At 38.8% G+C, this 20,586-nt stretch overlaps 1 protein-coding gene across 1 annotated transcript in view; it reads left to right on the plus strand.

Annotated features, from left to right (window-relative positions):
* Positions 1-20,586, plus strand: part of LOC146002239 (uncharacterized) — a 118,528-nt gene that overhangs the window by 53,005 nt on the left and 44,937 nt on the right. The window contains exon 3 of the mRNA XM_083139956.1: positions 8,221-8,415. Within this exon, the coding sequence (XP_082996082.1) occupies positions 8,221-8,415 (195 nt within the window). The remainder of the gene's footprint in view (positions 1-8,220; positions 8,416-20,586) is intronic.

Consider the following 20,586-nt stretch of genomic DNA (forward strand, 5'->3'; position numbering starts at 1 on the left):
CCAAAGTCCTTCCCTGCTCTTTCCTTGCATTGGCGCCCTCTTCTCCCGTGTTGAATCTCCTGGGTAGCGGAACGGCCTCCCTCTTCGCTTCTGCCGGCTGCAGAAAAAATTTCATAGGCAATATCTACTCGACGGCAACGGTGTTCATTAACGTATTTAACAATGTTGTCATTTTATTGAAACATCTTTTTAATTCTTTACATTTTTCTGTAACCTGCGGTAACACCGGCTACATGCACGCCACGCCTCTGGTCATGAGGTATAAGGTTTTGTACCTTTTGGAGTTTGAAAGGGTACATCCACTCTTCGGACAGGACGCGCCACACATTAACATGGGAGATGTTGTGGGCACTGGCTATAGCGCGCGTACTGTTGTCAGGACGGTACCTGACAGCATTTAACACCGCATCCACAAACTGATCTGTGCGCACACTCAGTGGTCTTCCAATTTCTCGACGGGGTGGTAGCACTGATCCTGTTTCCCGAAGTCGAGTTTGCACTCTTTGAAAGAAAGTGTGCGACGGCAGCCTCCTTGTAAACATAATTTTCGCACTTTTTCCCACTTCAATGAATCCGAATGGGTGCCGTTTTCGGCCTTTCGTCACATGAACTTCTGTGTTTATTTTCACTTGTAGAATCACCTTCTACGCGTTGTAAACGAACTTTAAAAATTTTAATTAAAAGTGAAGTCTGAAGGAATGAAGTGTGTTGTTAAGCGACTGAGAAGGGGTATTTTGAGCATTATCCGATTCTGAAATTCAGCAGTGTATTTATCGTTGTACTTTATTGTTTGCGAATAATAGTCTGATATATAGGGACGATCTACTTACTGTTGGGTCTTCAGGGTGAATCGAGTGATTCTATATGACTCTCAAAATATAACATTTTTAGATGTTATAAATCGTGTGATATTACTTGCTTTGATTGATTGATTGAGTTTGTGTTTTAAGTCCACTTTATGCACAGTAAGGCTAATCGGGACTGGACCTACAGTTTAAAGTGGAATCCGAACCACTATGTGCCTCCACCGGGTATTGAACCCGGGACCCCTTGAGATACTCCTTGCAAATTACGAAGTGATAGCCAAAATCCGAGTTCACCTTACTACTGTATCAACTGTATTGCCTATTAGGTCGCACTGAAATATGGACACAAATAAAAGTGATAACGTACCTTACCAAGTTAGCAATTGTTATTAAGCTCCTATGCGGTATAGATTATAGTTCGCGAAGTACAATAAATCAATTTAATCAATCAATGGATCATCTTCTCACCATTCATCCTCATCTTCGCGATTAGCCAAAAATGGCAGAAAAGCGAAGTAAGATATATCAAATCAATCAATCTATTTAGCTCCACCCCGCCCTTCGACTTGTGACGTCGCAAAAATTTCAGTGTGCTTATGCCTAACGTAACAACGAATGCACTTGACTCGGACGTCAGAAGACGAAGGGCGGGGCTAGAGTTGGATCAGGTATATCCTTTTGGGTGTGATGTGACTGTCGAGATCAGCCCAACGCTACCAAATATAGTCAGATTCGCTAAATTCTGCGCTGACTTCGTTGCACTAAGTACGAAACGTACAGGGTGGTTGGGAAACGAGGAGTAGTATTGAACTCTCTTTTCGACGCTCTAAGTTTGATTTGATTTGATTTAGTTTATTTTACTTCGCGTTTTGTGCCTCTTGGCTAATTTGCGAAGATGGGGATGAGTGATGAAATGATGAAATTGATGAATGGACATTCACAAACAACCAAGCCCGACCGGGATTCGAACCCGGGACCCTTGGCGTCGCAGCGCGATGTGCTAACCACTCGGCCACAGGGTCGGGCTCGGCGCTCTAAGCTTAGCGAATCTCTTGCGTATTTTTTTTTTTTTTTTTTTTGCTGTTTTATGCTGTCATTTGACTAATTTCGCACAAATATGCAAACAATGAAGATGAAATATATTTCAAGGCTTGTTTGTTAATGTATTAATTTAATTAATTATTCTTCATTCGTCTATAAAATGCCATTTCCTAACATTCTCCATTTGTGAGTAGTTAAGGATAAGGCAAGTCATCGCGAAATTGCATTGAAATGGCTTTGCGATTCAAAGAAGGGGACAATATCCTATTAGAAATAGCACAAAGGAAGCTATGCTATCTTCTTAATATGTTTTCTTCTTTCCACAGCCTAATGCCCGTACAATTGGGTATGGCCACTTGGTGCACTCTTTCTTTTCTTTTTTTTAGTGACAACCATATGTAAAAGTTAGTTGACAACAATCAGTGTTGGAATTATCTTTTTCTTGATCCTTTGAAGCCGTTACTTGCATTAGACCAAATAATGCATAAGGACACATGAACTTACCAGGTGTGATTTTAAAGACAAAGTAAAGATTTTTCTGGATGTTCTTAGAAATCATATTCCAAAAGGAACATAGGTCATTTGTTCAAAGACGGCACCTCTAAGGACATTTTCCCTTAATAACAAGAAAATATTAATTTTGAAGAAAAAGCAAATTTTTTATTAACACTATTGTTATTTAGGTTATCAGAAAATACAGGTAATATCCACTAACCAAACATCCTATCTGCACAATAAATCAAAATTGCAGGTAGTGTAAAGTAGGCCGTTTTTACAAACATGTGTCAAAGTCGGCCCACCGTTAAAAAGTTGGCTGTGCAAAGATGGACCCCCCTTAAATGGTACTCCGATATATGAAAACTTACATTAAATGTAATAAACAAGTGAAAAAAAACGTCAGCATTCCATATTCCATGTACCCCACTATAAACCATCATTATCATCACTATAAACCATCACTATCACCACAAACAGCACATATTCCAACCTGGACTCTATCTCGCCCAAAACAGTCTTCATGGAACCAACCCTAGCAATCAATCGTTACACTTGAACCAATCCTTCCCATCACTTGCATTGTAATAATAACCGCCACACTTAGAACAATGGTTTTTACTACGTTTCACTGATATTCCTTTTCCTCGATCTGCACAACTCTTTTCCGCCTTAGTACGTTCCTTTTTTGACTGTCCATGTCTCCCTTTTGCTTTCTCTATGTATTCAAGGGAAGTTAACTCTTCAGAAGATGCACATCTGCTTTTCTTCTTGTGCCCAGCAGTATCAAGACGTGGTACCTTCATTATATCTGCAAACCGCACCATGCTTGCATTTCCATTTATGGTCCCACGAGATGTTGAAGGCATGGGCTCGAAGGTGGGGGTTGAGACATGTGAGTTAGCCCTAGATCTGACTGGAGATTGAACAAGGCCAACATCGGCATTGGGATCACTGGATGGAGTGGTTGCACCTGTGGAGGAGGCTGTGACATCGTCTGCAGTAGCCCTAGGTCTGTCAGTAGTATCAGCGATGTTGAAGTAATGTGGTGGAATTGCGTATCTGTTCACAGGGTATAGACCTGTGCTCGAGAACCCGGAAACAGCCACGTCTACACTGGCACTTTTGTTGCTTACAGCAAAAATAAAGTTCACACAATACAAAAGTACGACTTACACTAATTTGAACAATTTTGTTTCTGGTCGCCAGAAATGCTCCCGCCTAAACAATCTAATGACAGCTGCTAATTACCTGGTTATGTTATGTGCATTCATGAAGGAGGCGAGCCTTGTAACTCTTGTACTACATATCATTGCAAGACACATATTTATTAATCTAAATTCACGACATATTCCACTAGTATAACAATATTAGTGGGGACCATCTTACCCCACATGGCTAATGCACAGAAGGGGCCACCTTACCCCAACGCGTATCATGCAGCGAAAACAACAAACGAAAAGCTTGTACGTTATGGAATTCAAACCAGGAAGCAGCGTTGTATGCTCCACACCTATCTAACACTCCTATAAACCTGACTTTTGTACAACTACAGATTCGCTTGTTTATCTAGAGTTTTTCATTAAGCAGAGAGTTATATCAGCCATTTTGATCGTTATACTTTTATCACTTACCTTTGTATTTACGAGTATGCAGCTGGATGCTTCATTTAAACAACACGGCGCTTATGTCACCCCACTTCAGAAAGACTCACTGCGTGTTGGAACAGGCACCGTTAGCTCCAAATTTCGCCACGTGCGGCGCTGCACAACAAAACGTTGCAGGTAGGCCGTCTTTACAAACTGGCCGTCTTTGAACAAATGACCCTAAGTGAGAAAACCTCAGCAGTGAGCCTGATGAAGGATGAAGGATGAAGAACGAGTCTCACTTCTGATCCGACTGGCAAAACAATAGATATCGTTTTTTTTAATGATACACATGCGTTTAAAACATGTTTTAAATACCTTGATGTAAATTAATATTGCAAATCCAACCTTCGTAACAATATTCTTTTGTAAATGCAATAATATCATTGAAGGCAGAGATCGCCACAGAAGTTCACGGGTTCGAGTCCCGGTCCGAGAACGGGTAGTCTTTGTGAGTGTCCCTTCATCAGTGTCATCTATTCGTCACTCATCGTCACAACTAGCCAAAACCGACATAAAATAACAAAAACATAAATACAAACTCATGTAATGTGGAGTTTATTACTCGGGGGGAGATCGAACTTGATCGATACGCATGTAAATTATTTCATGTCAAATGAGAAACTTCAAAATTTATCAATTGAAAAATGGACCCCGTGGGTGTTGTTGGTAAGTTTGATGTGAGGGGCGACGACCCTCCCCCCCAACATCCGTGACAAAAATATTGAGCCCTCGGTTTACGCGCTTGTAAAATTGTACTTCGGGGGAGGGAAAAAATCAAATATAACTCACTAGAAAGCTTCAAGTATCTACTTTTTAATAAGCGTTATATGAAAATTAATCTTAACTTTGTTTTCTTATTATAACGAAAAATTCACGGAAAAGTGTAGTTTTTCGTCCAATTTTCATGAACGGGAAACGTAACACCATACAGTTCATAATCAACTGTACATATAATATTGAGTTTTTGTGTAGTTAAAGTTTGATTATTTTTGTACCTCTGTGGAAAAAATCAAATGCATATCTTTACTAGATATTTTTAAAAAATGACATTTTAGGGAAACGTGCAAACTTGAAATGCAAATTCAATCAAATTGCAAAAAAATAAAAACTGTTGATATAACACATTTGATCGAATTACAGAAGTTTGGCGTATGTACCTCAAATATGGATCCAGATATTAATTGTTTCGCACTCCTAATATGGTAAACGGGTGCATGACGTATGGCCGGGTGGGGTAAATCTCAGACTCAGCGGCCTGCAAGAGACTTCCACAGTTCCACAGCTATGCCTGGCGTTTCCGCATCGCTGCTCGCCGCGAGAATCGCGGAAGTGCGTTCCGTCTAGCCGATCCAATGTATTGTTGCAGCATAAAATAATGAATAAAATAATTCTTACATTGCAAATGGAGTACTGCTATATTGCATGTTTTTTTTTCTAGCTTTTATCTTCATATGAACGTCGTCTCTATCGATAGGCGGTGGAGGTACATAGTGGTTCGTATTCCACTTTGAACTGTAAGTCCAGTTCCGATTGGCCTACCTGTGCATAAAATGGACTTAAAGAGAGAGAAAGAGAAAACAACTCAGCTTCATATGAACGTCATTTTTCCAGTATTATTTTAAGTTGCACATTTGAACAGATATATTGAATGCAAAAATGTTCGATGAGGACGATTTGAATGAAGTCGATGAAACATCCAATCTTCTCTGCATACAATAATAATGCACCTGCTATGTACACCGATATCATAACAAAGGAAAACAGAGGGAGGTGCGTACCAGCGATAGCAACGCATAAAAAATATATTTAAAGAATTTGCGCATTTGAAGCCTTCACGCCAACTAACATTTTAAAATTTATATCTTTTAAATATATTTCTAGCAAAGATGCATGTAAATTGTGTTTATCTCGCGCAAAATGAACTTAATCATCGTGTTAAGTAGTGGTGGTGGTTTCAACATTTAACGTGTTGCTATACATCACACCTGAAATATTGCTTTTATATTTTGATCGGTTTCACAGCTGCAACTCTTGTAATAAGCACGGAGTTGTGGGTTCATTAAAAAACACAGAAGGGCTAAAAACATTAATACATTTTCAATGAATATATTGAGTGAAATGTAAAAGTATGAAATGCTGTTCATAATGAATTCTGTTGAATTGCATAATTTAAAAAAAAAAGCCATGTATCTTTCTTCTCACCACACCTTGCAAGAACTCGCCCAGTAAAATAAAATATTAGGTTGTCCTTTTCCTTCCTTTCTAGTTGATGCAACTTTTTGTTGTTCCCTTTCTTCTTTACATACCTTTTTCACTGTGGTGAAGGAAACCCCAAACACTCCACCGTGCACTTGACACTTTGGTTTATGTCGTGAAATGCGCCCAATCGTTTCTCGTGGTCGTAATATCTCATGTCACTGATGATCATTTATTTTGCACCACTATGATATCTTGCCATTTCCATGCAACAAAAAAATCGCTTCACAGAACCGCTATCACTCAATACAACTTGTGAGAGACCTACTGCCTGGATAGGATGCACGTAAGAATTATTATGTATATGTATATGTGCTAGTGCAGGCAATAATTCCTAGCAGAAACGTAACAAAAGAAAATTTCGGCATCTCTACAATGCTTTCCTTATGCGCAACACTTTGATTCGGCTCATTTACCGTGTCAAAGTTGCTTGGACTCGCAATTAAAGGGAAAGCGGCGACGCTCACTTGCTACTCGTGCGTTCTTAGCAACGATGTGAATTGCGCGGGAACCGGTTGCCAAGATAAACAATTCTCGCTGTTGTTTTCAATTCGCACAGTGTGCAAGAATGAGATATGGAAATTTTATTTTTATTCCACGGCCATCATTTTGATATGCAATTCATGACCATTGGACTGACCATTACCGAGATTGAAACATCATAATTAATCATTAATTGTGGCTGTTCCACAGCTGATAGTACCATTATATTTGGCTGAGATATTTCCACATAAACAAGCTTCAATAAAAGAAGAAATCATATTTTTACGACTGTTTTACACGAAGCTACACTATTGAATTCGACTTATCCAAAAAAACGAAAAACTACACTTTTACGAACATTTTTGTCTGAATAGAGAACATACATAGTTAAAATCACTTTGTCTTGCTTTTGTCTAAAAGCAGACGCTTGTAGCTTTCCAATGAGCTATAATTGACTTGATAGTGTTTATAGTTATTTATTTATACATATATAAAATATTGTTTATGCCAAATTTGCACCCTTCCCTTCGTTTAAAAAAAATAATTTAAGTTGCCGCCTCTGACGCTGTACACCGCTGTGCCACTGATTTATTGAATACCCAAAAAGGTTGATAAGTAAAGTCCCTGGTGTTTCCTTTTTTGAAAAGAATTAACCATATGTTTGTTAACTTTGTTCCGAAGGGGGATAAGTCTTAAATATAGGCTATTAATATTTTGTAATTCTGAAAGTGCTTCAGAAATTAAGGGATGACCCTTTACGAGGACACCCAACCTCGTAACACCCAACCTCACTTCCACGTAATACACTCTGGACTGTATTGCAGACTAACGAGGCTCTGGCGACTGCACTCACGGCCAGTATAATCCTCTGGGGCCTGTGTTACGTGCTGACCCTTTCTGCTTGTGATTTTCCTTTCATCAATTTCATCCGATCACCATTCATTCTCATCTTCACCATTAGCCATAAGTGGCAGGAAAGCGAAGTGAAATAAAACAAATTAATTATTAACGCAACGAATTGTTTAAAGGGAAGTAAGTGTGAAACTATACACTTCAAGAAGGTTTTCGAAAGAGCTTCGTTCCAAGTTCTCATTGCCCGTGGGTTGCAAGTGACGTCAGGATGCGCACAGCCGCCATGTTTGTGACCAATTTTATATTTCGTTTGCAAGGAAATGTCTATCCACTACGTAGCGTTCGTTACATCTGCACCAATTGCACGTTTGTTTTAAATCACGAATGTCAATATCCTCCCGCCCGCCCGCTTGAATTCCGTATGCTTACAAGAACTGGCCTCAATCATGGCTGCTGGAAGCCACAATGCAACGGTTTGTGACGTAGGTACATGAAACACGCCATTATTGTATCACGTGACACCAATTGTTCTTACAAATTTATATTTTTTAAAGGGTTTATAATGGTAAAACTGTAAACGATTTGTCTGCGTAAGGTATAGAAAGAACTATGTTCAGTAAACGTTCTTTTCTTTACAGAAGGACCTCTTGACTTATCTCGTTCGCTCCTCATTCACAAAACAGCTGCCTCTGTTCCAACTTCACTGGTCGAGGCTTCTACTGGTGGTGGAGGTTCTCGTCGACAACACCAGAGGACTCTTCTGCCCTGTGAGGTCTGCGGCAAGGCCTTTGATAGACCGTCACTGCTGAAGAGACACATGAGAACCCACACAGGTAATTATGTTCATGCAGGGGTGGAGCCAGGAATGGGGCCAAGGTGTGCTTGCGCACCCCTTGATTTTCTTCTGCAGCCCCTTCAGCACCCCCTTTTTCATAACCTATTTTCAACCTAATGAAATGTTATATTACGTTCTGCCATGTCTTCACTTTCAGCGTAGAATGTTTGGTATTGAAGTGATACCGCTTTTATTGTATTCAACAGGCAATCCATTGGTACCGAGAGACAATCGGGGCATTCCAGCGTTATGTGTGTGACATTTTACACATAAAATTTAAATTTCTAGACAAGAGATTGGATAAAAATATTCATAATGAACTGATTTCATAGAATTATGAAGTACTTTATGGTGTCTATACAATATCTATACAATATCAGCGACTGTCTTTTGATTGTTGTTAAGAATTTTTGTTTATTCCGTTGGTCTGTTTGTTGTTTTCGATAATTGCCTACAGCTCAGTGTGAGTTATTTTATGTTTTTTTAAAAAAAAATTTAGCATTGTTGATAATAAGCAGTTGTATTTTTCGCCTACTTTTTCTTCCTCTTTTCTCCAAAAAGCACTGGAACAAAAATGTCAGTTGCTTTCAGTAGACAGACCATCCGGTTGAGCTTTCGAATTTATTTAACGCGAGTTGTTTCGAGACGGATATGTTTTTGATTTGTTTGTTGTTGTTAATGGACACTTCTATGTGAAGGAAGCAGTCGGATAATTACATGAAAGTAACTATAGATCGTCCAGCGAAAAGAATAGACTGTTGGGTATATGAGAACAGCGTTGCCGCTTGCCGCAGGGGCGAGTAACGGACCTGCTGGCAGTGAAAGTACAAGACCCAACAAACGTGCGTGGCGCTTGAATCACGGGTACGTAAGTACAAATTGAAGAAATAAGTTCACGGTTAGCTATTCGCGATTAAAATTACCACCTGAGCGCTAGTGTCGCTTCCAATGCGGCCGCTCTATGTAGGATAAATCTTTGTTTACATTCAGTAGTATAGTACATGTAATAGCAGCGTGTTGTCATTGCTGGTATGGAAGAAACGTTTAAATTACGCGATATTTTTAAACATTGTGAATGCGATGTGAATTCCAGGAACTGCAACGAAGGTGAAGCTGTGCTGAGAGCGAAGCATTTAATTGTGATAGGCAAAAATAACACGGAAAACGCAGACGAAACTAATGTATACGCACTGGTTCTTTAAAGCAGCACTGTTTCATCTGCACCTCGGTTGTAACTGGGGCTCATTACTTTTACCATAAATGTAAAATTTGTTATTTTAAAAAGGAAAATGTGTACTATATATGCTCTATCGTTAATATTTTTTTTAATTTTATGTGAAAACAACGAAAATATGTAATTTTATGTGCTAAAAAAATTCTGTCAGGAGGTCCAAAAACACGTGATCTGTGAACGTACAAATTCTCAGAGGTAGGCGTTAAAAAAAATATGTAAATACATAGAAATCCGTGCCCTACTTATGAATTACGTGAAAAATTCTTGTAAGATGTAAAAACGACGGTACAAATAATGACATTACTAAACGTCTTCACTTAGGAACCAATAAACCTTTGAAAAATAAATAAAGTAAAAAAAAGGTTTATTGTTCGTTGCTCAGACGGTGTTTAGTGACATGCTCTGAAAGTGTTGAAAACAGGGCTCCGAGTTATTATTTTCACGAAACGGAACGCTTTTACTTTCGTTAACTTGGTGCTGTCTTTTTTGTCTCTGACTACTGCAAGGACGAGATTAATAAAGCGCTTCATTGCAATTAATAATAATTAATATCAAATATTTACATAAACATAAAATAAAATGTTTTTAATGCCCATCGCACTTCATACCGTTACGTTAATCAGGGAAAATTAAGAATGCGAAAGTATGAAAGAAAAAATTAGTGACCATAACAATCTGATTGTTCTCGCAAGCCAACAACATTAAATTGATTTGGTAAGTGCTGATTTTTATTGGCATTTGCATTTTGAGCACCGAAGTGTTACAATTCATCAGAATATTTTCACTACAAAATATTTATTTACGAAAAATGCTGCGCAAACTAAAAATGACAAATTTCAAAACATTTTGCGGCTCGGCGGCTGAGAAACATTAGCTTATTATAACCTGTCCCAACTATCTCTGGAGCAGGTTAACGAAAACAAGTTTCTGCGCAAGTAGTGACGCGAGACGCCTCCACTAATGAACGCGGGAGAGGGACGGGATTGCGTGGAGGGGGAAAGTGACTGCAGTTGCCTTCCTTCCCAGCAGCATGTACTGCTTCGCTTTGCCCACTCGATTTCCTCCCCTTCTCTGGCGCTATGCGCGGCCTTGCTCCGGAGATAGTTTGGGACAGGGTACATATAATCTTCAAAAACTCATTACACGCCTGTTTCTATACTACCAAAGAATCGCCGGAGGTGCCGGTTTGGGGATAATAGTTACCTGAAAATTATCTGAGTGTAAATTTGGTAACGAATCGATGAAATGCTGGCAGAACCTTGACTCTCCAAAGCGTGCTACCAACTTGGCAAAACAACTGTGTAATACCCTGTCGAAGCAGGACCATAAACACCACAGGAAAGAAATTTCTTGTTGCTAATCGACAAGGAAGAAAAAGAAGAAAAGAATCGGTCGAATGGAGCCGAGATTAAAAAAAAACCCAAAGTGGGTTTATCGGACACAAAAGATTTCAAGGTTGGAAATCTGGTCGTGCGACTGGAGGGTTGGTAGACCCTTGCAGATCAGCTGAGTCATTGGCTGGGTCGGGTGATAGCATCGGCCCAGGTAATTACGGGATGGCGGGACATCGAAAAAGATAATTAAAACATGAAAGATTAAAGCTGCTTGCCGAAAACATGCAGTATTTACAAACGTTCCGCGAAGATTATAAGGCGCCTTCGTCTGAACCGTACCTGATACCGTACTATCCGGAGCTCTATCCGATCTTCATTAGTTTTCTGTTCGTCCCCCCCCCCACCCCACCCCCCTTTCCTGCTGACTAGCTTTTTCTTAACGAGATGCTCGAAACCGACGAGAAGAAAAATGTTTCTTGTCGATCATGTCTGCTGACCTCACGTCCATCTTCTTTTTAACCAAACAACAACAAAAAAGAACTTGAAAATTATTGCAAGCAATGCAGGATTAAAACAACGGTTGAGGAAGATAAGCTAATTTCAGATGGCAGCACGTGGTTATTGGCATTAAACAAGGATGCCCATCCCCCCACAATTTAATGGCGCATCCCCCCAAAATCATGCGATGCGTCCCCCCCCCCCAATCAAATCATTCGTCCCTCCAAAATCATATCATTTGCGCCCTCAAACCATATCGTAATCCCAACAAAGTATTTAATTACGACAGCATGTCTATCGACAGTAACTTTTTCTTAGCTTTACTGAACACTATAATTGATCTGCCCCTCCTCCCTAAACAGTGGTGCACATCACTCAAGACCGCTTCTAAAATCGTTCATCATAATCCCCCGAAAATAGTTTGGATGAATACGTAATAATTGATATCTACTTCAATGAAATACCATGTTAAACTGTCCATATTTTTTAATCCTTCGATTTACATAAAAACTTAAATCTAGCACAATAATTGATTAAATGTGGTATATTAAATTTTGTAAATATGCATATAAATTGTGTTTTTGATTGGGTTTATAAAACTCATAATTTGAGTATTTAACACAAATTGTTACACAACTTAAGATAAAGATAGAAAATTCAACCTTGGCAAACCAAATAACATGCTCCAGCCGAATAACCGATTCCATTATTGTTTCACTAGACATTACAGAACACTAGCCAGAAATTCTTAAGCTCAGGGCGATAATATAATACATTTTCCCTTTCAAAGACCCCTCGTTTTCTTGGGATAAATATAATTATTTTAGTAACCCATCACAAAAATTACGTGGATTTTATCTTCAGTGCATATTTAACTTGATAAAGTAAAATTTTCCTGTGACAAGAAGTTAGAAGCCGGCCTCCGTGGCGGAATGGTTAGCACATCGCGCTACGACGCCAGGGGTCCCAGGTTCGAATCCCGGCTCGGACATGGATGTTTGTGATTGTCTGTCCTTAAAAGTCCTGAAATAGATATTTCAGTGAAATGATATGAGTGAATGAAGTGTGATGGGGGGAGCTTCCGTAGGGACTTTCCTTTAAAAAAAAAAAAAATTAAAAAAAAAATGTGGTTATCACATAGCCCTTCAACGCTAGGTCTCTCGGGTTCGAATCCCGGCCTGGGCATGGTTGTTTGTGAGTGTCCATTCATCAATTTCACCATGTCATCACTCATCCCCATCTTCGCAAATTAGCCAAAAGTGGCACAAAAAGCGAAGTAAAATAAAGCATATAAATCAAGAAGTTAGAAATGCGAATTCGATATAGTTTTGTTCCAAATGATGCACCTGCTCGTATTTTAAGAAGTTATGTTAGTAATGAATATCGAGAATATCGGTCATGTCTTGTAATGCAGCTATAATATAAAACTTCACATTCACCTCAGTAAAGCGCGAAACACGCAATGTCATAACACACTAATGCGAGCGAAGCGAGCAAGAAAATTTTTACACCCATTTCTTTGCGGGCTTTCAAGAATATTAACTTAATGGGGTGTCAATACTTCTTAGCATCCAGAGATATTTTTTCTTTTCCAACTTCTCTTTTGGCACGTTCCGGGCCAAAAACGTGTGGATACCATATCGCTAAATACGGTCTACAAAATTAAATGTTCTAACTCTCTCTCTCCACTACAGAAATCTCTTGACAATCTAAGATTTAAGAATTTATCAAGAGCTCCCTATCTCCACCTTTAAATTTAATACTCAATCCTACCACCAAAATTTCCATGCCAAATTTCGACTTACTGTTGATGTTGAAGAGTGGATATTGCCTCCTCCAAAAAATTAATTCTCAGTCTCCACAACAGAATTACCGCAACAGTCTAATGGCCGCGTGCACCAACGCCGATTATTTCGAAGTTCAGATGAACGAGATCAACTTTAATCCACTCCAAATGAACTTGTTTTAAAGATTTGCATTGCACCAACGAAAAACGACATTCACGAGATTCCGTTCAACTGATCCGAGATTAATTTGTAAGGCTATACCTGATTTGGTTGGCTAAAACAAATTACAATCAAGAACCGCATAGAGTAGTGTGATGTGTTAAAGTATCAACATATAGGAGAAGAAAGTAATTCGGGCTGCAAACTTCTCTGAATTTGAGAGATGTACTAATCAACCTTGTCGACGAGTACAAGGATGCAGTAGAGTGTAGAAAAATGATAATATTAAAAAAGAACTGCCTGCTGTCGAAGCGTCAGTATCGTGAACCAGGATCAGCCACCAAAACGGTGGCGAATGGCCGATCAGAAGATAAACTCGTTTTGATGTTCCTAGATCGCGATCAAGTGTTGAACCGACTTCGTGCAATGGAATTTTCCAGTGATCCTTTCCCGATCCGAGTTTAAAATTTGATCTTCGTTCGTGCACACGACCATAAGACAAAGTAATGCACTTGAATTGGATACCCCCTCAATATAATGCTCAATCCCCTCTAACTAAAATACCTGCCATAATATAAGACCTAGAACCTTTAACCCCCCAACCTTTAATTGAGAATCCCCCCAGAACCCACGTGTTAATTAAGGCCTAGTATGTAAGAGTTGGATATTTCCCCAACCCACCTTCGATAATACCCTTAAACACTTTCTTTTATTCATCTAATGGATTAAATATGGTACATTTAAGGTATAAAATGTTTACATGTATTTTGGAAAAATATATAAATGTTGAATTTTATATTATTTGAAGAGACCAAATACCCCAAAAAATTAGAATATAGAAATCGTATCCGAACTGTTATGCAGGTAATCTCAGACCATATAGGGGGAGCGAAACAACATTCCTTGCGCTCCTAATGAAATGTCGGTACATAATTATAAAAATTTCCAGTTAGCTTGCACAAATTAGCACAAAATATGCACTAAACTTGGCATTGATTCTGGTTCATTTCGAGCAAGTATGGTCTAAAATTGATCTCAGAACTTCTAAAGCTTCTGATTACTTAAACGAACGTGCACAAATTTCGGGATAGAATGCACAAATTATGCACTAAATATTGACACTGATTTTGATCAGTGTGAAATTGGCACTTTTCAGTTATAAATTCCTGCCAAACCATGTGTGTAGAAATTCTGGGACAGCGTACCTAGAATGTTGCAATGAGGTAGTTTCACTCGAGCGCTTGATAGTTCACACGGACGACGCTAGATGACATAAGGAGTTGATAGGTCTTCCGCTCAAGCGAAAAATGCTCGAACGATCGAAATTCAACACATATTTCTGTCATTTGTATGTATGCAAGCACGTTCCACAGATGGTAGCCACCAATAGATTTGTATTCTTATTTTACTTCACATTTCTGACATTACTTTTGTTATCCATCCTCCACTCTTTCTTCCAGCTGATGTTATTTCCTAAATGGGTTTGTTGGACAATTTCACAACCCTGAAAATGTGAAAGAGGAAGTTCTCAAACGCCCCCACCATTTTTATTTATTTAAGTAACTGTTATGGACTTTTGAAGGGGCTTGTCCGTGCATCAAATGAACCACTGTGTTATTACAATCAAAATCAAACAGTAGAATAGCTATCCTGTGGATATGAATGCTAGAGATTGAAAAATTTCTCGGGAGATGGCGGTTAATGAAAATAACAATTAAATAGTAAATAGTTCTGAGGTGCAGCAGACAAATAAGAAATATATCTGCGCAAGATATACAAATAATTAAGACGACTAACAAACAAAAAAAATAGTATTGTGTGTCATTATGAATATATAAGCATTCGTATACATATTTTCATGTGATATGTATTATACAACAACATTATATTTATAAAACGTGTGTTACGTAATCGATTATAAGATTATAAGGGTGTTCTAACTTCATGGACTGTGCGAGACCTTGTAAACAATTGGTTTCTCCCATGTTATATACCTGGTGGACAAGGATGTATTTAGGGGGGAGTCCAGGGGGTCTGGACCCCCTCCCCGAAAGACTTACCAAGTACTAAAATTAATTAATCAAAATATAATTGTTTAGACATTTGTTATATAATCGATGGTTATTTATTTCTGCTGAACTTATTGGAAGGCAACGATTATATTGGGATCATGCATGCTACTACTTATGATAATAGGCATAAATAAAATATTAATCAGCAACTTTACTTTTCGTCAATTGTAATAGGCAATTGAAAGTGATCACCGTCAATTATTAGGTCAGTCAAAAAGTAAATGCAATCATTTTTTTTAATTTTTCACAGCAACAATAGAAAACTTACAATGATATATTTTTCTGACATAGTCCCCCTGCACTTCAATACAATTGGTCCAACGTTCCACAAGCTTTCCGATACCCTGAGAAAAGAAGGTTTTTGGTTGAGCAGCAAGCCACGTATGCACCACTTCCTTCACCTGTTGATCTGTGTCGAATCGACGTCCTCTTATAGCATCTTTAAGTGGACCAAACAGATGGTAATCTGACGGGGCGAGATCGGGACTGCATGCAGAATGCTCTAACACCTCGAAGCCCAGATTCTGAAGAATTTGAGCGGTGTTGACAGCGGTATGGGGACGCGCGTTGTTATGCAACAAAAGAATGCCTTCCGACAATCGACCTCGTTGTTTGCTTGAAACTGCAGGCTTCAACTTGTTCGAAAGCATATCACTGTATCATTCACTGTTTATTGTTGTCCCCTTTTCCACATAATGTTCCATAATTACCCCTTCTGAGTCCCAAAAAGTGTGAGCATCACTTTTCCTGCAGAGTGTTGACGCTTGACTCTTTCTTTTCACTGGAAATTCAGGGTGTTTCCATTCCATGCTCTGGCGTTTGCTCTCAGGTTCGAAGTGATGGATCCATGTTTCATCTCCAGTGATGATTCGTTTCTAAAAGGCTTCACCTTCATTAGCATGTCTGTCCAATAATTGCTGACAGATTCTCACATGATTTTGCTTGTTCTCGTCAGAGAGTTCTTTAGGGACCCATCTCGCACAGACTTTATGAAAGTTGAGCCTGTTATGGATAATTTCAAATGCAGAACCATGACTAACGTGAATATGGTTTGCCACTTCATCAACAGTCACTCATCAGTTATTCAGAACCAGCTCACGGACTTGATCAATGTTGTCATCAGTAGTGGATGTGGCTGGATTATCTGCTCTATGCTCGTCCTTCACATTTGTGCGACCTCTTTTGAACTTTTCAATCCACTGGTAAACACTTTGCAGCAGTAAAACATTGTCACCGTATTGTGCTGAAAGTCTTCTATGGATTTCAACTCCTGGTACACCTTCAGACCAGAAGAAACGGATAACAGAATGCTGTTTTTCTATGGTGCACACAGACAGTAGCACAGCCATGCTTACTTGGCAACACTGCTGAGCGAACTGAAGTGATGATGCTGTAACCTGCCACAGGCAAAGACAACGATACTATCTATTGGCTTGCGAGTGCAGAAAGGTGTACAGCCAACCTACGGAGGAAAAGAAAAACATTGCATTTACTTTTTGACTGACCTAATAGGTTTGACTATTACAATTGGATCCAACTCCTTTTTTGTTATTCAATAAATATTCAATTTAATTACCTTGCCAGGGCAGTTGTTTTTATACAATTTTGGGCAATCTTAACTTCACGTAAGCTATATAATGAATTCGTGTTGTAATGTATATACATACTATTTTACCATCTTTTTACCTATTTATCTAATAATAATTAATTTACATATTATTATAATTTAATTTAATATAATTAAATGAAACCAACTAAGTTGATAAAATAATAAATTGCACCCTGAGTAGGTAATAATTTTCAGTTGAACGTAGGTTTACTACATACCTACGGATGACTGCCAGTGTCTTCGGCTACAGCTGAACTGTCTTTTTCTCAAATGAAACGTATTAAAACATGGCCAAGGTCAACCACGGGCAAGAAATTTTTTTTTCATATCACTGATCATAGAAATGGAGATTGTAGTTGACCGACAAAGAATTTTTCAAGTATTTATGCAGTTGAACAAAGAAGAGAGCACTTCTATTGAAGTTTTAGATAGACAAATATATCATTGGTGTAATATATTAGTTCTTTCATAAGTCTAGTTTCAACAAGTGGTCCCAGTTGTAGTAAAATTAGGAAAATCTGAAGTTTCGTTGTATAGAAATTAAGGAAATTTAAATTTTTACTATTCTATTACCTATGTAGATTGTACTTTTAAATGCCTTGCAGCATTATAATTTGCTCAGTATCATAAACACAGGATTACCCATTAATATTATCACATATCAAAATTATACCTTCTTTATTCTAAAGAAGAAAGGTGTTCTTTAATATATTTGCAATCATCTATAATAGCGTATTTCTATTAAATGAGATGATGTGGAGATCACCTGTCTCCCAAGGAGAATGTCCCTGATGATTTTTGTAATAGCATGAATAAAGTTATTCCCAGCTAGCCCCTCCCTCCCCCAACTGGATGGGCAAAACTACCTATGCTAGGAAGCATGGGCGTATATAGTTCACGTAAGGGAGGGGGTTCAACTTTTGGTATGATTAGGGTTGCTTTATTTCATAAGTGAACAGGATACTGCTGACCGGAATAGTGATGGGTCGTTCGCAGGCCCGTAGCCAAGCAGGGGCCAGGGGTGGGCTGAGCCCCCTCTGGAACTGCCGTCAGCCCCCCCGGCACTGCCGTCAGCCACCCTGGCACTGTCATCAGCCCCCCTTGACATTAGGTAAAACTATTTTGTATAATTTGTTTGCAGTGAAGAGTGAAAATGTAGACAGCTCACAACTTTAAGGATAAATCCACAGAACATGAACAGCAGCTGTTACTATTAGGTACATTCGCTCATCTTGTTTATGAGCTGAAGTCTAAATAGCTGCAAGTATTTACACTAGTGTCCAAAATTAAAGCTACAAACAGAAATCCTTTCCTCGTGGGATTTTTTTTAATATAAATTTGCCAAGTTTAACCTGTTGCTATCGTGATTTTTTTGTTGATAAATCCTGGCACATTAAGGTTAGTTTATTTTCTATTTAAACCAGTTGTCTATGACGTCATAAATATTACTATCACGTGATCGTATTGTGTGGTCAAATGGACACACGGGAAAGAATTTCCGATTGTTGCTTTAATTTTGGACATTAGTATAGAAGACTATGTAGACTTTTTAAGTTCTTTCATGCTGGAGCTTCTTTATCCGTACCTTCAAGGTCCCTGTTGCGGCCTCTATTTACACAGAAATCTGTGACTTTGATGTCATCATGCAAATTCCTTCGCATCTCCATCAAAGGTCAACAGCTCCCAAGTTTTGGGAACGAAGGTGAGTTTCATTGATTCGGCCGGGGATGGAATGTACTGTAGGCACTGTGATTGAATATTGTGCATTTTTTTGTTTGATGTAAATATCTGTATCATCTAAAGCAGTATGGAGTGTGTAAGGGATGATTTCAGTACCAGTAAATTAACACTTCAAGAGATATTTTAAAAGATGTAGAAAATTGTAGTATTTGTTTGATATTTATAAATTTTATGTAACGTAGTGACCTTTCTCCACACACATAATTTACCTTCATTTAATACTGTTAAACTTTTTAAAAATGGAATTGGTTTACAAAGCCCTCCCTGATAACCCGTGAGCCCTACCTGGAGATCAATTCTAGCTACGGGCCTGGTCGTTCGTGAACGAGTCGTTCCTTTTTGGGAACTGTGAACTGCTCTCTCCTTTGGAGTGAACTAGAAGTTCCTCTGTGGTAGTTCCTCGTTCCTCGGAGTCGTGAGCAGTGATGTGCGTCTACGTGTAAACAACGATAGTCTACATTCTACACGTAGACTATTTTATACACTTAGATTACGTAGTCTAAGTAAACAACATGGCGAAAGGTGATAACTTAGCAAAGGGCGCCGTGGAATAAATAGAAAATTGTACTGCGTATCAGTTGCTGATGTGTGAGGAGAATTTTTCATACTCTTTCTTCCAAATTCGAACAATTTCTCATCTAGGAAGAAACCTAATATAGGAAATATTCTAGTGTTTTATGGGGAAAAGACCACTTTTGCCTCACGACTGGCATCTATTGTTGTTTTTTGCATACTATTTAACTTCTTCCATAGTTGATAATAAAAGAGAAGAGAAATTTTGTTGTAAATGGGATTCTTTTCATTTTGTTAGGAACCAATATAGTTAAAAATGTCACTTTCCTTTCATGAAACCCTTGAAAATTAATTTTAATGAACTTTAGATTGTCTTCGTAGTCTATGTAAACTACAACCCAATGTAATCTACGTGTAGATGAACATGAGAATTTCAAACTCAAGGATTGATCCACTACTATGTGGGAAAATATGCCTCATTTGCCTTCCTCCGGAAAAAAAATACTGCGTACGTCCTTGTTTAATTGTCAGTTTACCTAACGGTACGAAAACGCATATGACGTAACGTAACCAATCCAATTAGGCCGTACCCAGAATTTATTATCGGGGGGTCATCCCTTATCAGAAGACGCCATATAAAAGCGAAAAAGTGGATGGTAGAAGACCTGAAGATTAATTTATCAGTATATTACAACTTGTTAGCCTATGCAAGATGTTTAATCCTGCTAAGAAAATAAGATTTATTTTCACTATACACTATTTCAATTACACATTTGTAGGATTTTGGGGGCTTCAGATTAATGAGCCCTCCCCTGGCTACGTTGAAATATATAAAGATCTTCCTCCCCTCCACAGTGGTCAATGATTTTGCACCCTGTCCGGTACATTGTTTCATTCCTGCTGTGTACTCTTCTCTGTTTTCTTGTGGTAAGTGGAGTAGTAGGCGGAGTTCCCTCCCCTTAATTCTTTTCACTCAAACTATTATAACTTCGAGCAACAGTTCTCTCCTACCCCCTTCGCCTCAACTGCATGAAACCAACGGCTAGTCGTGTCGGTCGTTCCTTTGAACGACTCCTTCAGTGAGCGAGCTCCGGTGAACTGTTTCCCGAAAAGGAACTGCCATGACCCGCAGTAGTTCCTCAGGAGTCGTGAGCTTTGCAAACCGTTCCAGCAGTCTCGCTCCCAGTCGATCCTGCGATGCGAGAGAGAACGACCGTCTTTGG

This window comes from Lepisma saccharinum, chromosome 18 (genome assembly GCF_977018435.1).
Source record: "Lepisma saccharinum chromosome 18, izLepSacc3.1, whole genome shotgun sequence".
Classification (NCBI taxonomy): Eukaryota; Metazoa; Arthropoda; class Insecta; order Zygentoma; family Lepismatidae; genus Lepisma; species Lepisma saccharinum.